Source organism: Pseudophryne corroboree, chromosome 6 (genome assembly GCF_028390025.1).
Source record: "Pseudophryne corroboree isolate aPseCor3 chromosome 6, aPseCor3.hap2, whole genome shotgun sequence".
Classification (NCBI taxonomy): Eukaryota; Metazoa; Chordata; class Amphibia; order Anura; family Myobatrachidae; genus Pseudophryne; species Pseudophryne corroboree.
In genome coordinates this window covers 623,047,380-623,065,663 of record NC_086449.1, presented here as the reverse complement: position 1 = coordinate 623,065,663, position 18,284 = coordinate 623,047,380, and the positions used below count along the sequence as shown (strand labels likewise).

The following is an 18,284-nucleotide window of genomic DNA, read 5'->3' as shown; positions in this document are numbered from 1 at the left end:
GCACTTCAAAAAAATAGTCCCCAAACAGCACATGATGCAAAGAAAAAAAGAGGCGCAATGAGGTAGCTGTGTGACTAAGCTAAGCGACCCAAGTGGCCGACACAAACACCTGGCCCATCTAGGAGTGGCACTGCAGTGTCAGACAGGATGGCACTTCAAAAAAATAGTCCCCAAACAGCACATGATGCAAAGAAAAATGAAAGAAAAAAGAGGTGCAAGATGGAATTGTACTTGGGCCCTCCCACCCACCCTTATGTTGTATAAACAGGACATGCACACTTTAACGAACCCATCATTTCAGTGACAAGGGTCTGCCACACGACTGTGACTGAAATGACTGGTTGGTTTGGGCCCCCACCAAAAAAGAAGCAATCAATCTCTCCTTGCACAAACTGGCTCTACAGAGGCAATATGTCCACCTCCTCCTCATCGTCCGATTCATCACCCCTTTCACTGTGTACATCCCCCTCCTCACAGATTATTAATTCGTCCCCACTGGAATCCACCATCTCAGGTCCCCGTGTACTTTCTGGAGGCAATTGCTGCTGGTGAATGTCTCCACGGAGGAATTGATTATAATTCATTTTAATGAACATCATCTTCTCCACATTTTCTGGAAGTAACCTCGTACGCCGATTGCTGACAAGGTGAGCGGCTGCACTAAACACTCTTTCGGAGTACACACTGGAGGGAGGGCAACTTAGGTAGAATAAAGCCAGTTTGTGCAAGGGCCTCCAAATTGCCTCTTTTTCCTGCCAGTATACGTACGGACTGTCTGACGTGCCTACTTGGATGCGGTCACTCATAGAATCCTCCACCATTCTTTCAATGGTGAGAGAATCATATGCAGTGACAGTAGACGACATGTCAGTAATCGTTGGCAGGTCCTTCAGTCCGGACCAGATGTCAGCACTCGCTCCAGACTGCCCTGCATCACCGCCAGCGGGTGGGCTCGGAATTCTTAGCTTTTTCCTCGCAACCCCAGTTGCGGGAGAATGTGAAGGAGGAGCTGTTGACGGGTCACGTTCCGCTTGACTTGACAATTTTCTCACCAGCAGGTCTTTGAAACTCTGCAGACTTGCGTCTGCCGGAAAGAGATACAACGTAGGTTTTAAATCTAGGATCGAGCACGGTGGCCAAAATGTAGTGCTCTGATTTCAACAGATTGACCACCCGTGAATCCTGGTTAAGCGAAGTAAGGGCTCCATCCACAAGTCCCACATGCCTAGCGGAATCGCTCTGTTTTAGCTCCTCCTTCAATGTCTCCAGCTTCTTCTGCAAAAGCCTGATGAGGGGAATGACCTGACTCAGGCTGGCAGTGTCTGAACTGACTTCACGTGTGGCAAGTTCAAAGGGTGGCAGAACCTTGCACAACGTTGAAATCATTCTCCACTGCGCTTGAGTCAGGTGCATTCCACCTCCTTTGCCTATATCGTGGCCAGATGTATAGGCTTGAATGGCCTTTTGCTGCTCCTCCATCCTCTGAAGCATATAGAGGGTTGAATTCCACCTCGTTACCACCTCTTGCTTCAGATGATGGCAGGGCAGGTTCTGGTATGTTTGGTGGTGCTCCAGTCTTCTGTACGCGGTGCCTGAACGCCGAAAGTGGGCCGCAATTCTTCTGGCCACCGACAGCATCTCTTGCACGCCCCTGTCGTTTTTTAAATAATTCTGCACCACCAAATTCAAGGTATGTGCAAAACATGGGACGTGCTGGAATTTGCCCAGATGTAATGCACGCACAATATTGCTGGCGTTGTCCGATGTTACAAATCCCCAGGAGAGTCCAATTGGGGTAAGCCATTCTGCGATGATCTTCCTCAGTTGCCGTAAGAGGTTTTCAGCTGTGTGCCTATTCTGGAAAGCGGTGATACAAAGCGTAGCCTGCCTAGGAACGAGTTGGCGTTTGCGAGATGCTGCTACTGGTGCCGCCGCTGCTGTTCTTGCAGCGGGAGGCAATACATCTACCCAGTGGACTGTCACAGTCATATAGTCCTGAGTCTGCCCTGCTCCACTTGTCCACATGTCCGTGGTTAAGTGGACATTGGGTACAACTGCATTTTTTAGGACACTGGTGACTCTTTTTCTGACATTTGTGTACATTTTCGGTATCGCCTGCCTAGAGAAATGGAACCTAGATGGTATTTGGTACCGGGGACACAGTACCTCAATCAAGTCTATAGTTGGCTCTGAATTAACGATGGATACCGGAACCACGTTTCTCACCGCCCAGGCTGCCAAGGCCTCAGTTATCCGCTTTGCAGCAGGATGACTGCTGTGATATTTCATCTTCCTCGCAAAGGACTGTTGGACAGTCAATTGCTTACTGGAAGTAGTACAAGTGGTCTTCCGACTTCCCCTCTGGGATGCCGATCGACTCCCAGCAGCAACAACAGCAGCGCCAGCAGCAGTAGGCGTTACACTCAAGGATGCATCGGAGGAATCCCAGGCAGGAGAGGACTCGTCAGACTTGCCAGTGACATGGCCTGCAGGATTATTGGCTTTCCTGGGTAAGGAGGAAATTGACACTGAGGGAGTTGGTGGTGTGGTTTGCAGGAGCTTGGTTACAAGAGGAAGGGATTTAGTGGTCAGTGGACTGCTTCCGCTGTCACCCAAAGTTTTTGAACTTGTCACTGACTTATGATGAATGCGCTGCAGGTGACGTATAAGGGAGGATGTTCCGAGGTGGTTAACGTCCTTACACCTACTTATTACAGCTTGACAAAGGCAACACACGGCTTGACACCTGTTGTCTACATTTGTGTTGAAATAATTCCACACCGAAGAGCTGATTTTTTTTGTATTTTGACCAGGCATGTCAATGGCCATATTCGTCCCACGGACAACAGGTGTCTCCCCGGGTGCCTGACTTAAACAAACCACCTCACCATCAGAATCCTCCTTGTCAATTTCCTCCCCAGCGCCAGCAACACCCATATCCTCATCCTGGTGTACTTCAACACTGACATTTTCAATTTGACTATCAGGAACTGGACTGCGGGTGCTCCTTCCAGCACTTGCAGGGGGCGTGCAAATGGTGGAAGGCGCAAGCTCTTCCCGTCCAGTGTTGGGAAGGTCAGGCATCGCAACCGACACAATTGGACTCTCCTTGGGGATTTGTGATTTCGAAGAACGCACAGTTCTTTGCTGTGCTTTTGCCAGCTTAAGTCTTTTCTTTTTTCTAGCGAGAGGATGAGTGCTTCCATTCTCATTTGAAGCTGAACCACTAGCCATGAACATAGGCCAGGGCCTCAGCCGTTCCTTGCCACTCCGTGTCGTAAATGGCATATTGGCAAGTTTACGCTTCTCCTCAGACGCTTTTAATTTTGATTTTTGGGTCATTTTACTGAACTTTTGTGTTTTGGATTTTACATGCTCTCTACTATGACATTGGGCATCGGCCTTGGCAGACGACGTTGATGGCATTTCATCGTCTCGGCCATGACTAGTGGCAGCAGCTTCAGCACGAGGTGGAAGTGGATCTTGATCTTTCCCTATTTTTTTAACCTCCACAATTTTGTTCTCCATATTTTAATGTGTGGAATTATATGCCAGTATCAATAGCATAGGCCTACTACTATATATACTGCGCACAACTAAAATGCACCACAGGTATACACTGTAGATGGATGGATAGTATACTTAATGGATGACGATTGACGACACAGAGGTAGGTACAGCAGTGGCCTACCGTACTGCTATATACAGTATAATGGACCTGGTGGACACTGTCAGCAAACTGCTAAACTAGTCTAAAAAAAAGGCACCACAGGTATACAATGTAGATGGATGGATAGTATACTTAATGGATGACGAGTGACGACACAGAGGTAGGTACAGCAGTGGCCTACCGTACTGCTATATATAGTATACTGGACCTGGTGGACACTGTCAGCAAACTGCTAAGCTAGTCTAAAAAAAAGGCACCACAGGTATACAATGTAGATGGATGGATAGTATACTTAATGGATGACGAGTGACGACACAGAGGTAGGTACAGCAGTGGCCTACCGTACTGCTATATACAGTATACTGGACCTGGTGGACACTGTCAGCAAACTGCTAAACTAGTCTTAAAAAAAAGGCACCACAGGTATACAATGTAGATGGATGGATAGTATACTTAATGGATGACGAGTGACGACACAGAGGTAGGTACAGCAGTGGCCTACCGTACTGCTATATACAGTATACTGGACCTGGTGGACACTGTCAGCAAACTGCTAAACTAGTCTAAAAAAAAGGCACCACAGGTATACAATGTAGATGGATGGATAGTATACTTAATGGATGACGAGTGACGACACAGAGGTAGGTACAGCAGTGGCCTACCGTACTGCTATATATAGTATACTGGACCTGGTGGACACTGTCAGCAAACTGCTAAACTAGTCTAAAAAAAAGGCACCACAGGTATACAATGTAGATGGATGGATAGTATACTTGGACCTGGTGGACACTGTCAGCAAACTGCTAAACTAAAATGCACCACAGGTATAGGAATGTAGATGGATAGTATACTTAATGGATGACGACAGAGGTAGGTACAGCAGTGCACTCTGCACTGTACTCCTCCTATATAATATTAATTATACTGGTGGTCCCCAGTCCCCACAATAAAGCAGCACACTGTGAGCACAGATATGGAGTGTTTTTCAGGCAGACAAACGTATACTGGTGGTCACTCTCAGCAAAACTCTGCACTGTACTCCTGCTATAGCTGCTCCCCAGTCCCCACAATTAAGCAGTGTGAGCACTCAGCACAGATATATCATGCAGCACACTGTGACTGAGCACAGATATGGTATGGAGCGTTTTTTTCAGGCAGAGAACGGATAAAAACTGGTGGTCACTTATCAGCAAAACTCTGCACTGTACTCCTAACAGCTGCTCCCCAAAATTAGTAATAAACAAGCAATCAACTGTCTCTTCTACAATAAATAAACGGAGAGGACGCCAGCCACGTCCTCTCCCTATCATCTCCAATGCACGTGTGAAAATGGCGGCGACGCGCGGCTGCTTATATAGAATCCGAATCTCGCGAGAATCCGACAGCGGGATGATGACGTTCGGGCGCGCTCGGGTTAGCCGAGCAAGGCGGGAAGGTTTGAACCTGCCTCGGACCCGTATAAACAAGGTGAAGTTCGGGGGGGGTTCGGTTTCCGCGAAACCGAACCCGCTCATCACTAGTCAGGGTCTCATATACCACATAGTGTTCCACAGGATATACTGTTTTTTGTATTTTTTCACTGTGTTTCAGTCACCTCATACCACTTAAATCCTCTTTTTGTGCTCTGCAATTGCGATCACATATCTTAGGGTTTTTTTGTCAGGTATTGTTTGTCTGGCTATATTGTACTCATAACCCTAAGGCTACATTCCCAATAATGTCTGCTATACACGGCAGGAAATCCACAGACGCTCCTGCATCATGCAGTGCTGACGCTGCGGATTTACCTGAAGGAAATTATTTCTTCTGAGGGTTCAGGTACTGGGTGTTCTGCACCCCCTAGTCAGCCCGCAGCACCTGTGGCAGATCCACCTTGGGCTGCATTTTCAAATATGCTGACTACGCTTGTAACAAGACTTAGGCCCTCTGTGGGACCTCCTGTTCTATTACAGCCACATATTGTCCCTGTAGTTAATCCACTATGGGCGGATACTCTGTCAACTCAGTTACAGCAATTAAATCAGTCCTTGGTTAAACAAAAACCTGACCCTCGCCCTACTAGGACCAAAGGGTCATCTAAGAGGGCCATTTCTTCCTCACAATCCACTAATATTTCGGATGATTCTTCCCATTCGGATGGGGAATAATACTGATCCATCAGATGCTGATACCACTGTTTCTGATGAAGATTTTACAACGCCGGTTGATGTTCCTGACCTAGTGGAGGCTATCAAGCTGATTCTTCAGATAGATGATGAGATTGACCCTCCTGATACGTCTAAGAAACCTGATAAGTTCAAATGTCAGAAGGTTACTAAATTAGTCTTGCCACATTCTGACCATTTAATTGACATATGTCAGGAGTCCTGGTCTTCTCCAGGAAAGAAATTTTCCTTGTCTAAAAAAATGCTAGCTCGTTATCCTGTCTCTGCGGAGTTGAGTAACAAGTGGGAAACCCCGCCACCAGTGGACTCGCATGTAGCCCGTCTTGTGGTGTCATCTACTCTGCCTGTCGCCTCTTTGAAGGAACTGACGGATAAGCATGTGGAGGGTTGCTTGAAGTCTATTTACACTCTTACAGGTGCTGTACATAGACCCACTATGGCAGCCTCTTGGGCTGCAAAAGGCATTGAAGCATGGGTTCAAGCAATTGAGGAAGAGCTACCTCTGAATTTTTCTGACACTGCCAGATAATATCTGTCCTATATTACCATGGCCTCCCACTATATTCAGGTGGCGGCCTCTGATGCAGGTGTTATGGCGGCCAAGGCATCTACTACGTCTATCCTAGCTTGCCGGATTCTGTGTATACGGTCCTGGTCGGTGGACCTGGGCTTTAAGACGACCTTGGAGGTACTGCGTTTTAAGGGAGATATACTATTTGGCGATGATCTGAACAAGATTGTGACAGACTTGGTGTCGGCCAAGACTGCGTATCTCCTAAGTACTAATCCTTTGGTTCCGAAGGCTAAGAGTACTAGTTTTCGTTCCTTTCGACCTCCAGGTAAAACAAAGGGTCAGGCGTACCCAAGACAGGCTCGCACTTCCAAGTCCTCTAAGCCCAAACCTAAACGTTCTTGAGCTGCCCGTCAGACTGCTTCTAAACCGGACAAGCCTGCAGCATGACGGGGCGGGCCACCCCCTGGGGCACCCCAGGGTGGGAGGCTGACTTCTGCAGTTCGCCCAGGTATGGTTAAAGACCACTTCGGATGCCTGGGTGCAGGAAATGGTCTCTCACGGGTACGCGATCTCTTTCAAGAGACGTCCCCCTCGCCAGTTTTGCTCAACGGTTATCCATTCGGATCTGTTAAAAGCACAAACTCTACATTTGGTTGTCCAATCCCTCCTGGATACAGGAGTGATAGTGTTGGGGCCTATGTCTCAGAGAGGCAGGGGATACTGTTTTGACGCTGTTTCTAGTTCCGAAGCCGAATGGATCCTACCGGCCTGTACTCAACCTCAAATCTTTGAAAAAATTTGTGAGGGTGTCCAAATTACATATGGAAACTCTGTGCTCTATTGTACTGGCCTTGGAACCCCCCGGACTATATGGTATCCCTGGATATACAGGATGCTTACCTACACATGCCTATTGCCATGTCGTGTCAGCAATATCTACGGTTTGCTATGGTCAACCTTCATTATCAGTTCCAAGCCTTGCCTTTCGGACTGACCACGGCACCTCGGATCTTCACCAAGGTCATGGCGGTCATGACAGCCCTTCTCCGCCGTCAGGGTATCTGGATCCTGCCGTATCTGGACGGCTTGTTGATCCTGGCGAACTCCCCAGAGGTTCTCCTCTGTCATCTGGAACTGACGGTCCAATTCCTACAAGCCCACGGGTGGCTCATCAACTGGAAGAAATCCTCACTGGTCCCTGCTCAGAGCATGGTGCACCTGGGGGCATTACTGGACACACACAACCAATGTTTGTTTTTGTCTCCAGAGAATGTCCTGTAATTTCAGGACAGAATCAGATGCTTCCTCTCTTGCCAAAGAGTGTCGTTACACTCGGCGGTGCAAGTACTAGGCCTCATGGTGTCTGCTTTCGACAAGGTAGAGTATGCTCAATTTCAATCCCGCCCTCTGCAGAGGTTAATCCTTTCCAAGTTGGACAGCCGGCCTCACCGGATCAGGTCTCAAATGATCTCCTTGACTCCGGAGGTTCATCTGTCACTGAGTTGGTGCTACAGGACCAACAATTGAGCAGGGGTCATCCCTTCTGGATCTCCAACTGGGTCCTAACGACGGATGCCAGTCTGCGGGGTTGGGGTGCGGTGTTGGTGTTTCCAGGGTCGGTGGACCAGGGAGGAATCTCTTCTCCCAATAAACATTCTGGAATTGCGGGCAGTGTTCAATACATTGACACTGGCCCTGCCTTTCGTACAGAACAGGCCTGTTCAAGTACAGTCAGACAACGCCACCACGATGGCGTACATAAATCATCGAGACGGCACTCGAAGCTGCATGGCAATGATGGAAGTGTCAAAAATTCTTTGATGGGCAGAACGCCATCTGCCAACCATATCGGCAGTGTTCATTCCGGGGGTCCTCAACTGGGAAGCGGACTTCCTCAGTCGTCAGGACGTACACGCCGGGGAGTGGGGTCTTCATCCAGAGGTCTTCCAACTCCATGTGGACAAGAGGGGTCTACCAGATGTAGACCTGATGGCGTCTCGACACAATCACACAGTTCCGGTCTTCAGAGCAAGGACAAGGAATCCTCAAGCAGTGTTCCTGGCAATTCCATGGAACTTTCAGCTGCCATACGTTTTCCCTCCAGTGTCACTCCTGCCCAGGGTACTACAGAAGTTCAAGCAAGGAGGAGGAATTACTACTTCTAGTCGCTCCAGCGTGGCCCAGACAGCATTGTTCCAGACCTGCAGGGTCTCTCGATCGAGCATCCTCTTCTACTTCCTCAACGCCCAGACCTCCTCGTTCAGGGCCCTTGTGTTTACCAGAACCTGGCAAGACTGGCTTTGACGGCGTGTGTCTTGAAGCTTCACTCCTGAGGGCCAAGGGATTTTCTGAGGCGGTTATTCAAACTACATTGAAGGCTCGAAAACCGCATCTGCACGGATATATTACAGGGTCTGGAATTCTTACTTCACCTGGTGTCCTGCTAAGCATTACGATACATTCAAATTCGGAACTTCGAGAATTCTTGCTTTTCTACAACAAGGCCTGGACTTCGGCTTTCGTCTGGCCTCCCTCAAGGTTCATATATCTGCCTTGTCGGTGTGGTTTCAGAGAAAAATTGCGTCTATTCCTGACATTCATACTTTCACTCAGTCTCCCTATGTCCCTCCTGTGGCTCCATGGGGATATGACTGTTGTCCTGAATGCCCTGCAAGAGTCTCCATTTGAACCTCTTGAGTCAGTGGACCTTAAATGGCTCACAGCCAAGGTCCTGTTCCTACTGGCTATTGCCTCTGCTAGGAGGGTGTCAGACCTAGACGCTTTGTCCTGTCCACCCTTCCTGATATTTCACCGTGACCGTGCAGTTCTTACAACTCACCCTGGTTATTTACCTAAGGTGGTGTCATCTTTTCACCTAAACTAAGAGATTGTGGTTCCGACGTTCACATCTCCTTATATACGTGGAGGACTGCCTCTATCTGGAGGTCAGATTCCCCTGTACGGTTTGGCTTTCACAAACGTGGCTGGCCTGCAAATAAGCAATCCCTGGCCAGATGGATTAGAATGGTGAATGCACAAGCTTATGTACAGGATGGACTCCCAGTTCCTGCTGCTATTATTGCCCATTCTACTCGGTCTGTTGGACCTTCTCAAGCCGCCCGCCGTGGTGCGTCCGCTGAACAATTGTGCAAGGCGGCTACGTGGTCCTCAGTGAACACATTCATTAGGTTATATACTTTTGATTTTCCACCTCCCAGGATGCTTCCTTTGGACGCTGGGTTCTCATACCCACTAAGGAACGTCCCCTCCCTTGAGGAACTGCTTTAGGACATCACCCGATGTTTCCCTGTGGATACCAATGTACCCTGCTGCAGAAAAGGAGATTTATGGTAGACTTACCATTGTTAAAAATCTCTTTCTGCAAAGTACATTGGGTTTCACAGGGCGCCCACCCTGACGCACTTAGCTTCTAAGGGTTTGTATGGCATTAGCCTTTGGCCCCTTCTCCTGTCGTGAGAATGTGATTTTATGTGACTAACATCTGCCTTCTCTTTTGCCTGCTCCTACATTGGACTGGTTAACAAAACTGAGCTCTCCGTGCCTGGAGGCCGGGTTATAGAGTAAGCTCGTGGATACTATTAAAGAGTCTGGTGCTTACTTGGGAGAAGTTGCCATTGATTCCGACATCCTCTCTAAGGTCTCTGATTCATCTGTGGCAGCTAGAAGGCACTATGGCTTCACAACGAGTCCAAAAAACCCAATGAGGCTCTATCCTTTTCCGGGGATGTTCTCTTTGGTCCTGAACTGGGTAAGTTCATTTCCATGGTATCAGCATCTAAGATGGCCTTTCTTACATCAGTGGATCCAAGGGCCAAAGGCTTCTCCTTTTTGTTCTTTTCCCCACAGGGAAAGGCAAGAGGTTATCCCTCTTCCAGAGTTCATGGCTCTTCCTCCAAAAGTCCCACGTCCAGAAGATCACAGGCCTGGTCTGTATGAAGCCAAGCTCCTAAGTCAGCTGGCGTGACACAGGTTCCCACCTGGGAACTTCCAGGATGGGCAGCTGTCTCCTGCACTTTGCTGACATATGGCTGGAAACCACATCAGAAGCCTGGGTAATTGTGTCCCGAGAGAACTCTCTAACCTTTCAGCAATTCCCTTCAGTTCAGTTTTTTTCCACCAGGTTATCATTCGATATCCTCTAGGCAAGCAACTCTCCGGACTTACGTCAAGACTTTTAGCCACTGATGTTATAGTCACGATTCCCCTTCCCTAGAAGGGTACAAGTTTTTATTCAAATGTATTCCTTGTTCAAAAACCAGACTGCTTCATCCGTCCCATCCTGAACTTGAAGATGCTCAACCTGTTTCGCAGGGTACCCAGTTTCAAGATGAAGTCACTTCGCCCCATCATGCAGGCCATGGAATCGGGCAATTTTCATGGCCTCCTTGAACATGTACCAATTCGGGAGGTTCATCAGAAGTTCCTCCGCTTTGCGGTACAGAAGCACCACTACCAATTTTTGGTCCTGCCTTCTGGAATTTCTGTGCACCTCTGGTGCTCATGAAGATCATGGCCGTGATGGCGGCAGACTTTTGCCGCCTAGGGAACTGAATCCTACCGTATCTAGCTGACCACCTTCTTTTAGCCCAGTCTCCTGACACAACTTAAGGAGCACCTGTGTCTCACCCTGGAATTGTTGCAGTCACAAGGCTGGCTGGTCAATTGGCGTAAGCCCAGCTCCATCTTGGGAAATGCTCCATCTGGACGCTCTCCTGGATTCTAGATTTCAAGTTTTTCTGCCCACGGACAAGCAGGAAGCCCTTCAGTACCTCACCAAAATGTTCCTCCATCATCGCAGAATCTCTACACCTTTGTATGTGACTTTAGGGAAAATTAGTCTCCACCTTTGACATGGGGAAATTTGCTCAGCTCCATTCACGGCTGCTGCACCTGGAATTTTGGCAGCAGTGCAACTCAAATCCCAGATGATAATTTTGTCCACAGAGGTGTAATGGTGGCTCCAGGCATCCCACCTCAATAAATGTTGCTGCTTCCTCATCCGGGATTAGGTTCTTCTCACTACAAACCCAAGGCTCTGCGTTTGAGGCGTAGTCACCGGAAGTTACACCTTTTCAGGGCATGTGGTCAGTTCAGGAGGTGGGCCTACCGATCAATACTCTGGAGCTCCAAGCGTTCTTCCGTGCACTTTGTCAAGCACTGCGTATCCCCCAGCACAAGACGGTGAAGGTACAGTTGGACAACGCAAACATCGCTTTGCGACATCAACCATCAGGGAGTAACCAAGAGTACCTCAGCCATGAAGGAAGTCCATGCATCCTCTGCTAGGTGGAAAGTTTTCTGCTGGTCATAACAGCTGTCTTCAATCTGGGAGTTCAAAATTGGGAGTCAAACTTTCTCAGCCGGCAGGACATTCACTCGAGTGAGTAGTCTCTGCACCCCAAGTGTTACAGATGCTGGTCCATCGCTGGGGCCATCCAAACATCAGATTTACGGCCTCATTTGACTTTGGTGTTAAGTGCTCCACTGGATCACCTTTGAACTAGTGGACGCAGTTGATCTGCATTGGCTCACATGGACAACTGTTTTTGCTAGCTACCACTTCGGCCCGCAGAGTCTGACTTTGGTGCGTTCTCACTGTGTACCATTCCTTGTTTTCCACCCTGACCGCAGTCTCCTCTGTACCCATCTGGACTATCTCCCTTAGGTGGTCTCCCTTTTCCATATTAATCAGGAAAGAGTGGTTCCTTCCCTTTCTGCTTTAGACACTACTGATTACAAACAATTCTCACACTGGACTTGGTCCAGGCTCTTTGTACTTATGTGGATTGGACCAAATCGGATTCCCTGTTCGGCCTTTAGGACTTCCACAAGTATGGTTAGCCAGCTTCCAAACAAACTTTGGCCTGCTGGTTACAATTTACTATTTGTCACGCCTATCCTTTGGCAAAAGAACTGGTCTCGGCCTCGCTGAGTGTTGATTCCACTAGGTCTGTAGGGGCTTTTTGGGATGGCTCTCCTTGGTGCCTTTGTGGAGCAGCTTTGTAAGGCAGCCATTTGCTCATCTGCCTATACCTTCATCATATTTTAAATCTTTGACCACTTTGCCTTTGCTAATGTGGCTTTTGGGCTACACAGCGCAGCAGCATTCCCTCCCTTAGGCTATGTTCACATTATGACTACATCGCAAACCATGTGATGTCGTCCATGATGGGACCCGACATTGGCAAGTGCATATATGCTTGCTGATGATGAGGGTGGTCATGTTGCATTCAACAGCATGGCCTTCTTCTGCAGGTCCGTTGGATGTCGCAGATGATTTGCAGTAGTGCGCATCATGCAATATATTGTCTCTACAGACTAGAAGATATCGTACTGAACCGGACTAATTGTACGCAATATCGCCTAGTGTGTACGCACCCTTAAATTTACAGTTTTGGGGCATCCCACAGTCCCAGTATCTACCTTGCATGAAAGAAAAAAGGGAATTTTTGTCTTGCATATTCTTTTTTCTGACTCGACCCTCACTCCCTTGGCTTACTGGGGGTTTTTATGGTTCCGACACCCAGTTCTAAGCAGTTTAGTGTGTCAAGCTGTATGTATGTGTGCGCGCAGGTCTTCTCCTCTCCTCCGTTCCTGTGGCTTGTTAGGTTCAACTGGCTTCCTGGGCTTCAGGCACGATATAGAGTAGGAGAAGGCTTGTGCTGCTTCCATAGAAGTTAAAGCTTCAGTGCCCAGGACTCCTGCAGCTTCACTATACCCACAGTCACACTGTCCCCCATGAATTCAGAATAAAGGATTTTACAGGTAAGAACCAAAATCAGCTTTTATATTGTTTGTTCTATAGAAGATATTTAGCATTTTAGAATTGTCAATGGAATACCTTCCATGCCTTAACACAGCAGCATGCATGCAGAGCAGAAGGGTCTTTACTTAACTAGAAATAAAGATGTACTTGAGGGTTTTTTTTTCCGCTAGAATAACTTTGAATATCTAACGTTCTTAGCTTTTTCAGTGTTTTTGGTGTCTCTTTCATTGTTGCTGCTTTGTGATGTTTTTTTATAAATACAATTAATTTTATTGTTTGCATTTGCAGAAGAGACAACGGGAATTTGAAGAGTATATTAGAGATAAACACATCACTGCCAAAGCTGACTTCAGGACTCTCTTGAAGGAGACAAAATTTATCACATACAGGTTTGTGATGGTGCACTTGTGGTTTGTGTTATAGCTGATGCCTTCTGTCTTACAGGTGCTCTATCCAAGATGATGATGTCATTATATACATGTTGCAACAAAGCCCTGTCCGTATAAAAATTTAATGTTTGTTCTTTAGTTGAGATTTTTGCGTTTTCACCCTTTTCTTTTATTTTCTGTAAATTTTTCGTGAACTGACCATCAACCTTCTTTGTTTTTATTAATAGATCTAAAAAATTAGTTCAAGAATCTGACCAATATCTGAAAGACGTTGAAAAAATTCTGCAAAATGACAAACGCTATCTAGTACTTGACTGCATTCCTGAAGAGAGGCGTAAACTTATTGTATCCTATGTAGACGATCTTGACCGGCGTGGCCCTCCACCGCCACCAACGGCCTCAGAGCCTGCACGGAGATCAACAAAATAATCGGATATTGCAGAGACAAGTATATATCCATTCATAACAGTTGCATGAACCACCTGCAAGGTTTATATCAGGTCATTCTACTGAAACCAACTGCTGTCAGCAAAAAAAGAAGAGTTTTCACGAACTCACGGAGGGAATATATGAAGAGCAGAAGCAGCATTTGTGCTACAAAATGGTTATTTGTACAACACTCTAGAAATTTAACCTAGTGTTTATGTATCACAGCTGCCATATTTGCTTGATTAGCATAATGAATTCTGTCATGTCATTTACAAACGTCTGGCTTCTTCAGGTTCTTTCTCCTTAAAACTCTGGTGTGACTCCAGTCACGTAGTATTTTATTGCATTATCATTCTCCAGTAAGACTTTTTCATGTCAAAGGGGGATCAGGCAATACATTGCTGACGTCCCAACAGTGGAGCTATTCGGTTCTAGGTAGGTTTTTGTTTTCTCCAGGAAATGTCACACTTTAGAATTGAGGCCTTCATCTGTTGCTATGAAACAGATCTGGTAGTAAGCTTTGTTGTATAAATGTTCGTTTTTTTTTTTTTTTTTCCCTCAATGTTTTTTTTTTTTTTAATCCATGGTCTGATCTTTATTTTATTTGCAATAGATGGGATAATTACTCATCAAAGTAATTCTTGTAACACCATGTTCCCATTAAACTTTGTGTTTCTAAAGTTTAATTTTGAAATGTTGGATTTGCTCAGTTTAATGTATTTGAAGTACAATAAACCTTTTTTTTTTATATATGTATGAATGTAAATACTTGTATGAATGTATTCTATCCAGATTTGCGAAGGTACTAGTTGATTTTTTAAAATGGTGTAGTTTTATTTAAACCAAATTTGTATATACAGGTTGAGTATCCCATATCCAAATATTCCGAAATACGGAATATTCCGAAATACGGACTTTTTTAAGTGAGTGTGAGATAATGAAACCTTTGTTTTTTGATGGCTCAATGTACACAAACTTTGTTTAATATACAAAGTTATTAAAAATATTGTATTAAATGACCCTCAGGCTGTGTGTATAAGGTGTATATGAAACATAAATTAATTTTGTGTATGTACACACACTTTGTTTAATGCACAAAGTTATAAAAAAATATTGGCTAAAATTACCTTCAGGCTGTGTGTATAAGGTGTATATGTAACATAAATGCATTCTGTGCTTAGATTTAGGTCCCATCACCATGATATCTCATTATGGTATGCAATTATTCCAAAATACGGAAAAATCCCATATCCAAAATACCTCTGGTCCCAAGCATTTTGGATAAGGGATACTCAACCTGTACTTTGTTAGCCTGAGGTCACTTCATTAACTATACCTGCTCTTTAATGCAAATATCTAATTGGCCAATCATTTGGCAGCAAACCTGGCTCATAGGTTCAGACCAAATACCACAATCAGGAACAAATGTGATTTTTGATCAAAGAATCATTGTTGGTGACAGTTGGGGGGTTGAGTTTTTAGGTCAGAGGAGAAATGGCCAGACTATTACTGTTTCACAGTAACTCAAATAATCATGTGTTACAACAGCTGTATGCAGAAGGATATTTATGAACATGCTTTACAGGCAAAGGCTACAATTGAGATAGACTGAACACAGCTGGACAGAAAAAAAACCTGCCTGTGCTGGCAAATTTTAATTCCTTTTGCAAGAAGATGATGAAGTCAAAATATGGTATAAGCATGATCCATGGTTCCATCCTGCCTTGTGTCAGCAGTTCTTAATACCATGTGCCCCAGGATTTAAATGCCATGGTCTTGAGTATTTTTTTTCTTAACATGTGTATCACTTGATTAATTTACCCATCTTCTATAGTTTGCTCCCAGCAGGGTAATACTCCATGTTATATAGCACAGAACTTTGTGGACACAGCTGATATACATTTACATTAGAGCACCTATGGTATATGGTGGAACAGGAATCTTGCAGCATGAATACGATCATATATGCATGTACTAGAATGTCTAAGAAATGTTTCCAGTGCCTTGTTAAATCCATGCCATAAAGAATTCAGCCCATTATACAAAGTACTAGTACAGTGTATCTAATAAAGTGGCCACTAAGTGTGTGTATATGTATGTGTGTGTGTGTGTGTGTATATATATATATATATATATTTCTCTAACGTCCTAGTGGATGCTGGGAACTCCGTAAGGACCATGGGGAATAGCGGGCTCCGAAGGAGGCTGGGCACTCTAGAAAGATTTAGGACTACCTGGTGTGCACTGGCTCCTCCCACTATGACCCTTGACAATGCTAAATTCCTTTGTCGTATAAACAACCCTTATGAAGCTAAGGACACTGTACGCTGCTTACTTAAGAAATACCGTAATGATACGCTATTTGCGTAACGATCGCTCAGCCGTAGGCGAGACGCTCAAGCGTCACGTTCGCTCACGGCCCAGTGATCACAGGACACGTTATTGGTTATGTCTAGGGGAAAGATTCGCTGTAACGTAGCATACGCTAGAGACCACGAGGAGGTCACCAGCGGTGCAGACGCTCACAACACTATACCTTGATATTAAACCTTATACCGATGAAACACACAAAATACCTTAATGTGAGTACAGGGTGTAAATGCAACCTTGTGTAACCTGACTATCTACAAAGCTGTTTGAGCGTCACCGACGCTCAAGTGAACACTTAATACTATAGTAAATACACTGATACTGGTTTAGGGTTCCAAAGCCTATAATCTGTATTATATCTAGTATACTTGTAAAAGAGTAACACAGTACAAATGATACACTACAATATAACAAAGACTTCCTAACCAAACACCTAACTAAGGGATAAACTACAATGCTATCCTGGTCTAACACAATACAATACAATACTATAAAGTTTAGTCTAGGGGAGATATTAGAGAAAAGAGAGAATAGAGAGAGAGAAATAGACACAGAGAGAGAGAGAGAGAGAAATTGGCTCACAGAAAGACAATGATTACGGAGAGAACTTACGCACAAAGGGTATGATCGCCTGCGCCTCGATATCCAGCTCCCGATTATCAGCAGATAACCGTTGATGAGAGAGTGAGAGCTGGATGTGGTCGGTCTGCCTATTTATGCCCCACACACAATGCAATCTCCTAGTCCCTACAATCCTACAGTTTATTGGACACAGGAATTCGGCCCTGTACTGTAACCAAAGGTCATAGGTTGATTCATACAGGTGGGCTGTGCTGATTTCCAACAGCTCAGGTGGGTGGGGAACTGGGTTTCCCGCCGCATACCTGAGTATGTGCAAATCATAGAAATGGACATAAACTTCTTATGTCCATAACTATTCGCACGAGCGATTAATACGCTCCAAACCAACACCGGAATATTGCTAATTAAATACTCTTCCGATGGGTATCAAACACTGCTGTATGACTCCTGTTAGACCCTTCGTGCAATACAAAGAGGGATTCCTCCGCTCAGGGACATTCTATCTAAACCAAACTTACAGAAACTATTGAGGGGAACATGATCTATAAACTACATTAATTGTGAACTTTTGTAACGAATGAGTCGCACGCTACGATCACATAAACTCTACCGTAAATGCGCATACTGCGCGTGCGAGTGCACGCTATTGCGGGTATGCGCTTCCACGGGAGAGCGTACGCATGCGCAGCACGGACCAGTGTGCGGTGCAAATATGGCAGTGTGCACTAAGACATTTTTCTGACTTTGACAGTCCACCCTTTGGCAGTCAATAATAACTGCCACAAAATATTTAAGGAGAAAAATGTAAGTCAGGGGTTAATTGATTTCCATGGTGGGGAAAGGAAGAAGAATGGAGTAGGTGTGAAGAGGGTATGACCTAGTGAGAAAGTAGAAGCATGCGTGTATGAGTCCATGTTTGGAGGGTCATGTATCATCGTGCCGTACGTGTGGTAAATCAAGCTTCGAGGTATTGCGAAGTATACATTTGAATTCCTTCTTATCCTGTGGTACAGGTCTGTGGATGGGCTGTCAAACTCTACCGAGCTCATTTCGGCTGTGGTTGTAACACAATGGGGATGCACATTTTAGTTGATGATACATGAATTGGGGGGGGGTATGTGGTTGCTGCTATCTGTGCCTGTATTCCCTATCGACTATGTGTGTTATTGCCTGAGGGTTGCAGAGATGAAGATAAAGAACACTTACGAAAAATGCAATGATATTCTATGTCAGGGTAATGTACGTTCGTCGATTGAGGTCTTGATTGGTGTCGGTTGATTGGAGTCTTCTTCTTTGTGCTTTTGCTCATAAATCGTGAGTAAAGCATACAACGTCCATGGATTTACAAAAAATGTTGGGCTAGCGTGGTTTTAAAGTT

General features: G+C 45.6%; 1 protein-coding gene across 4 annotated transcripts in view; it reads left to right on the top strand.

Annotated features, from left to right (window-relative positions):
- Positions 1-14,509, top strand: part of TCERG1 (transcription elongation regulator 1) — a 239,577-nt gene extending 225,068 nt beyond the window's left edge. For all 4 annotated transcript variants that reach the window (XM_063928109.1, XM_063928106.1, XM_063928107.1 and 1 more), the window contains 2 exons: positions 13,425-13,525; positions 13,753-14,509. In XM_063928109.1, coding sequence (XP_063784179.1) covers positions 13,425-13,525; positions 13,753-13,954 — 303 coding nt within the window. In that variant the 3' untranslated portion in view covers positions 13,955-14,509. The remainder of the gene's footprint in view (positions 1-13,424; positions 13,526-13,752) is intronic.
- Positions 14,510-18,284: the final 3,775 nt, after the last annotated feature.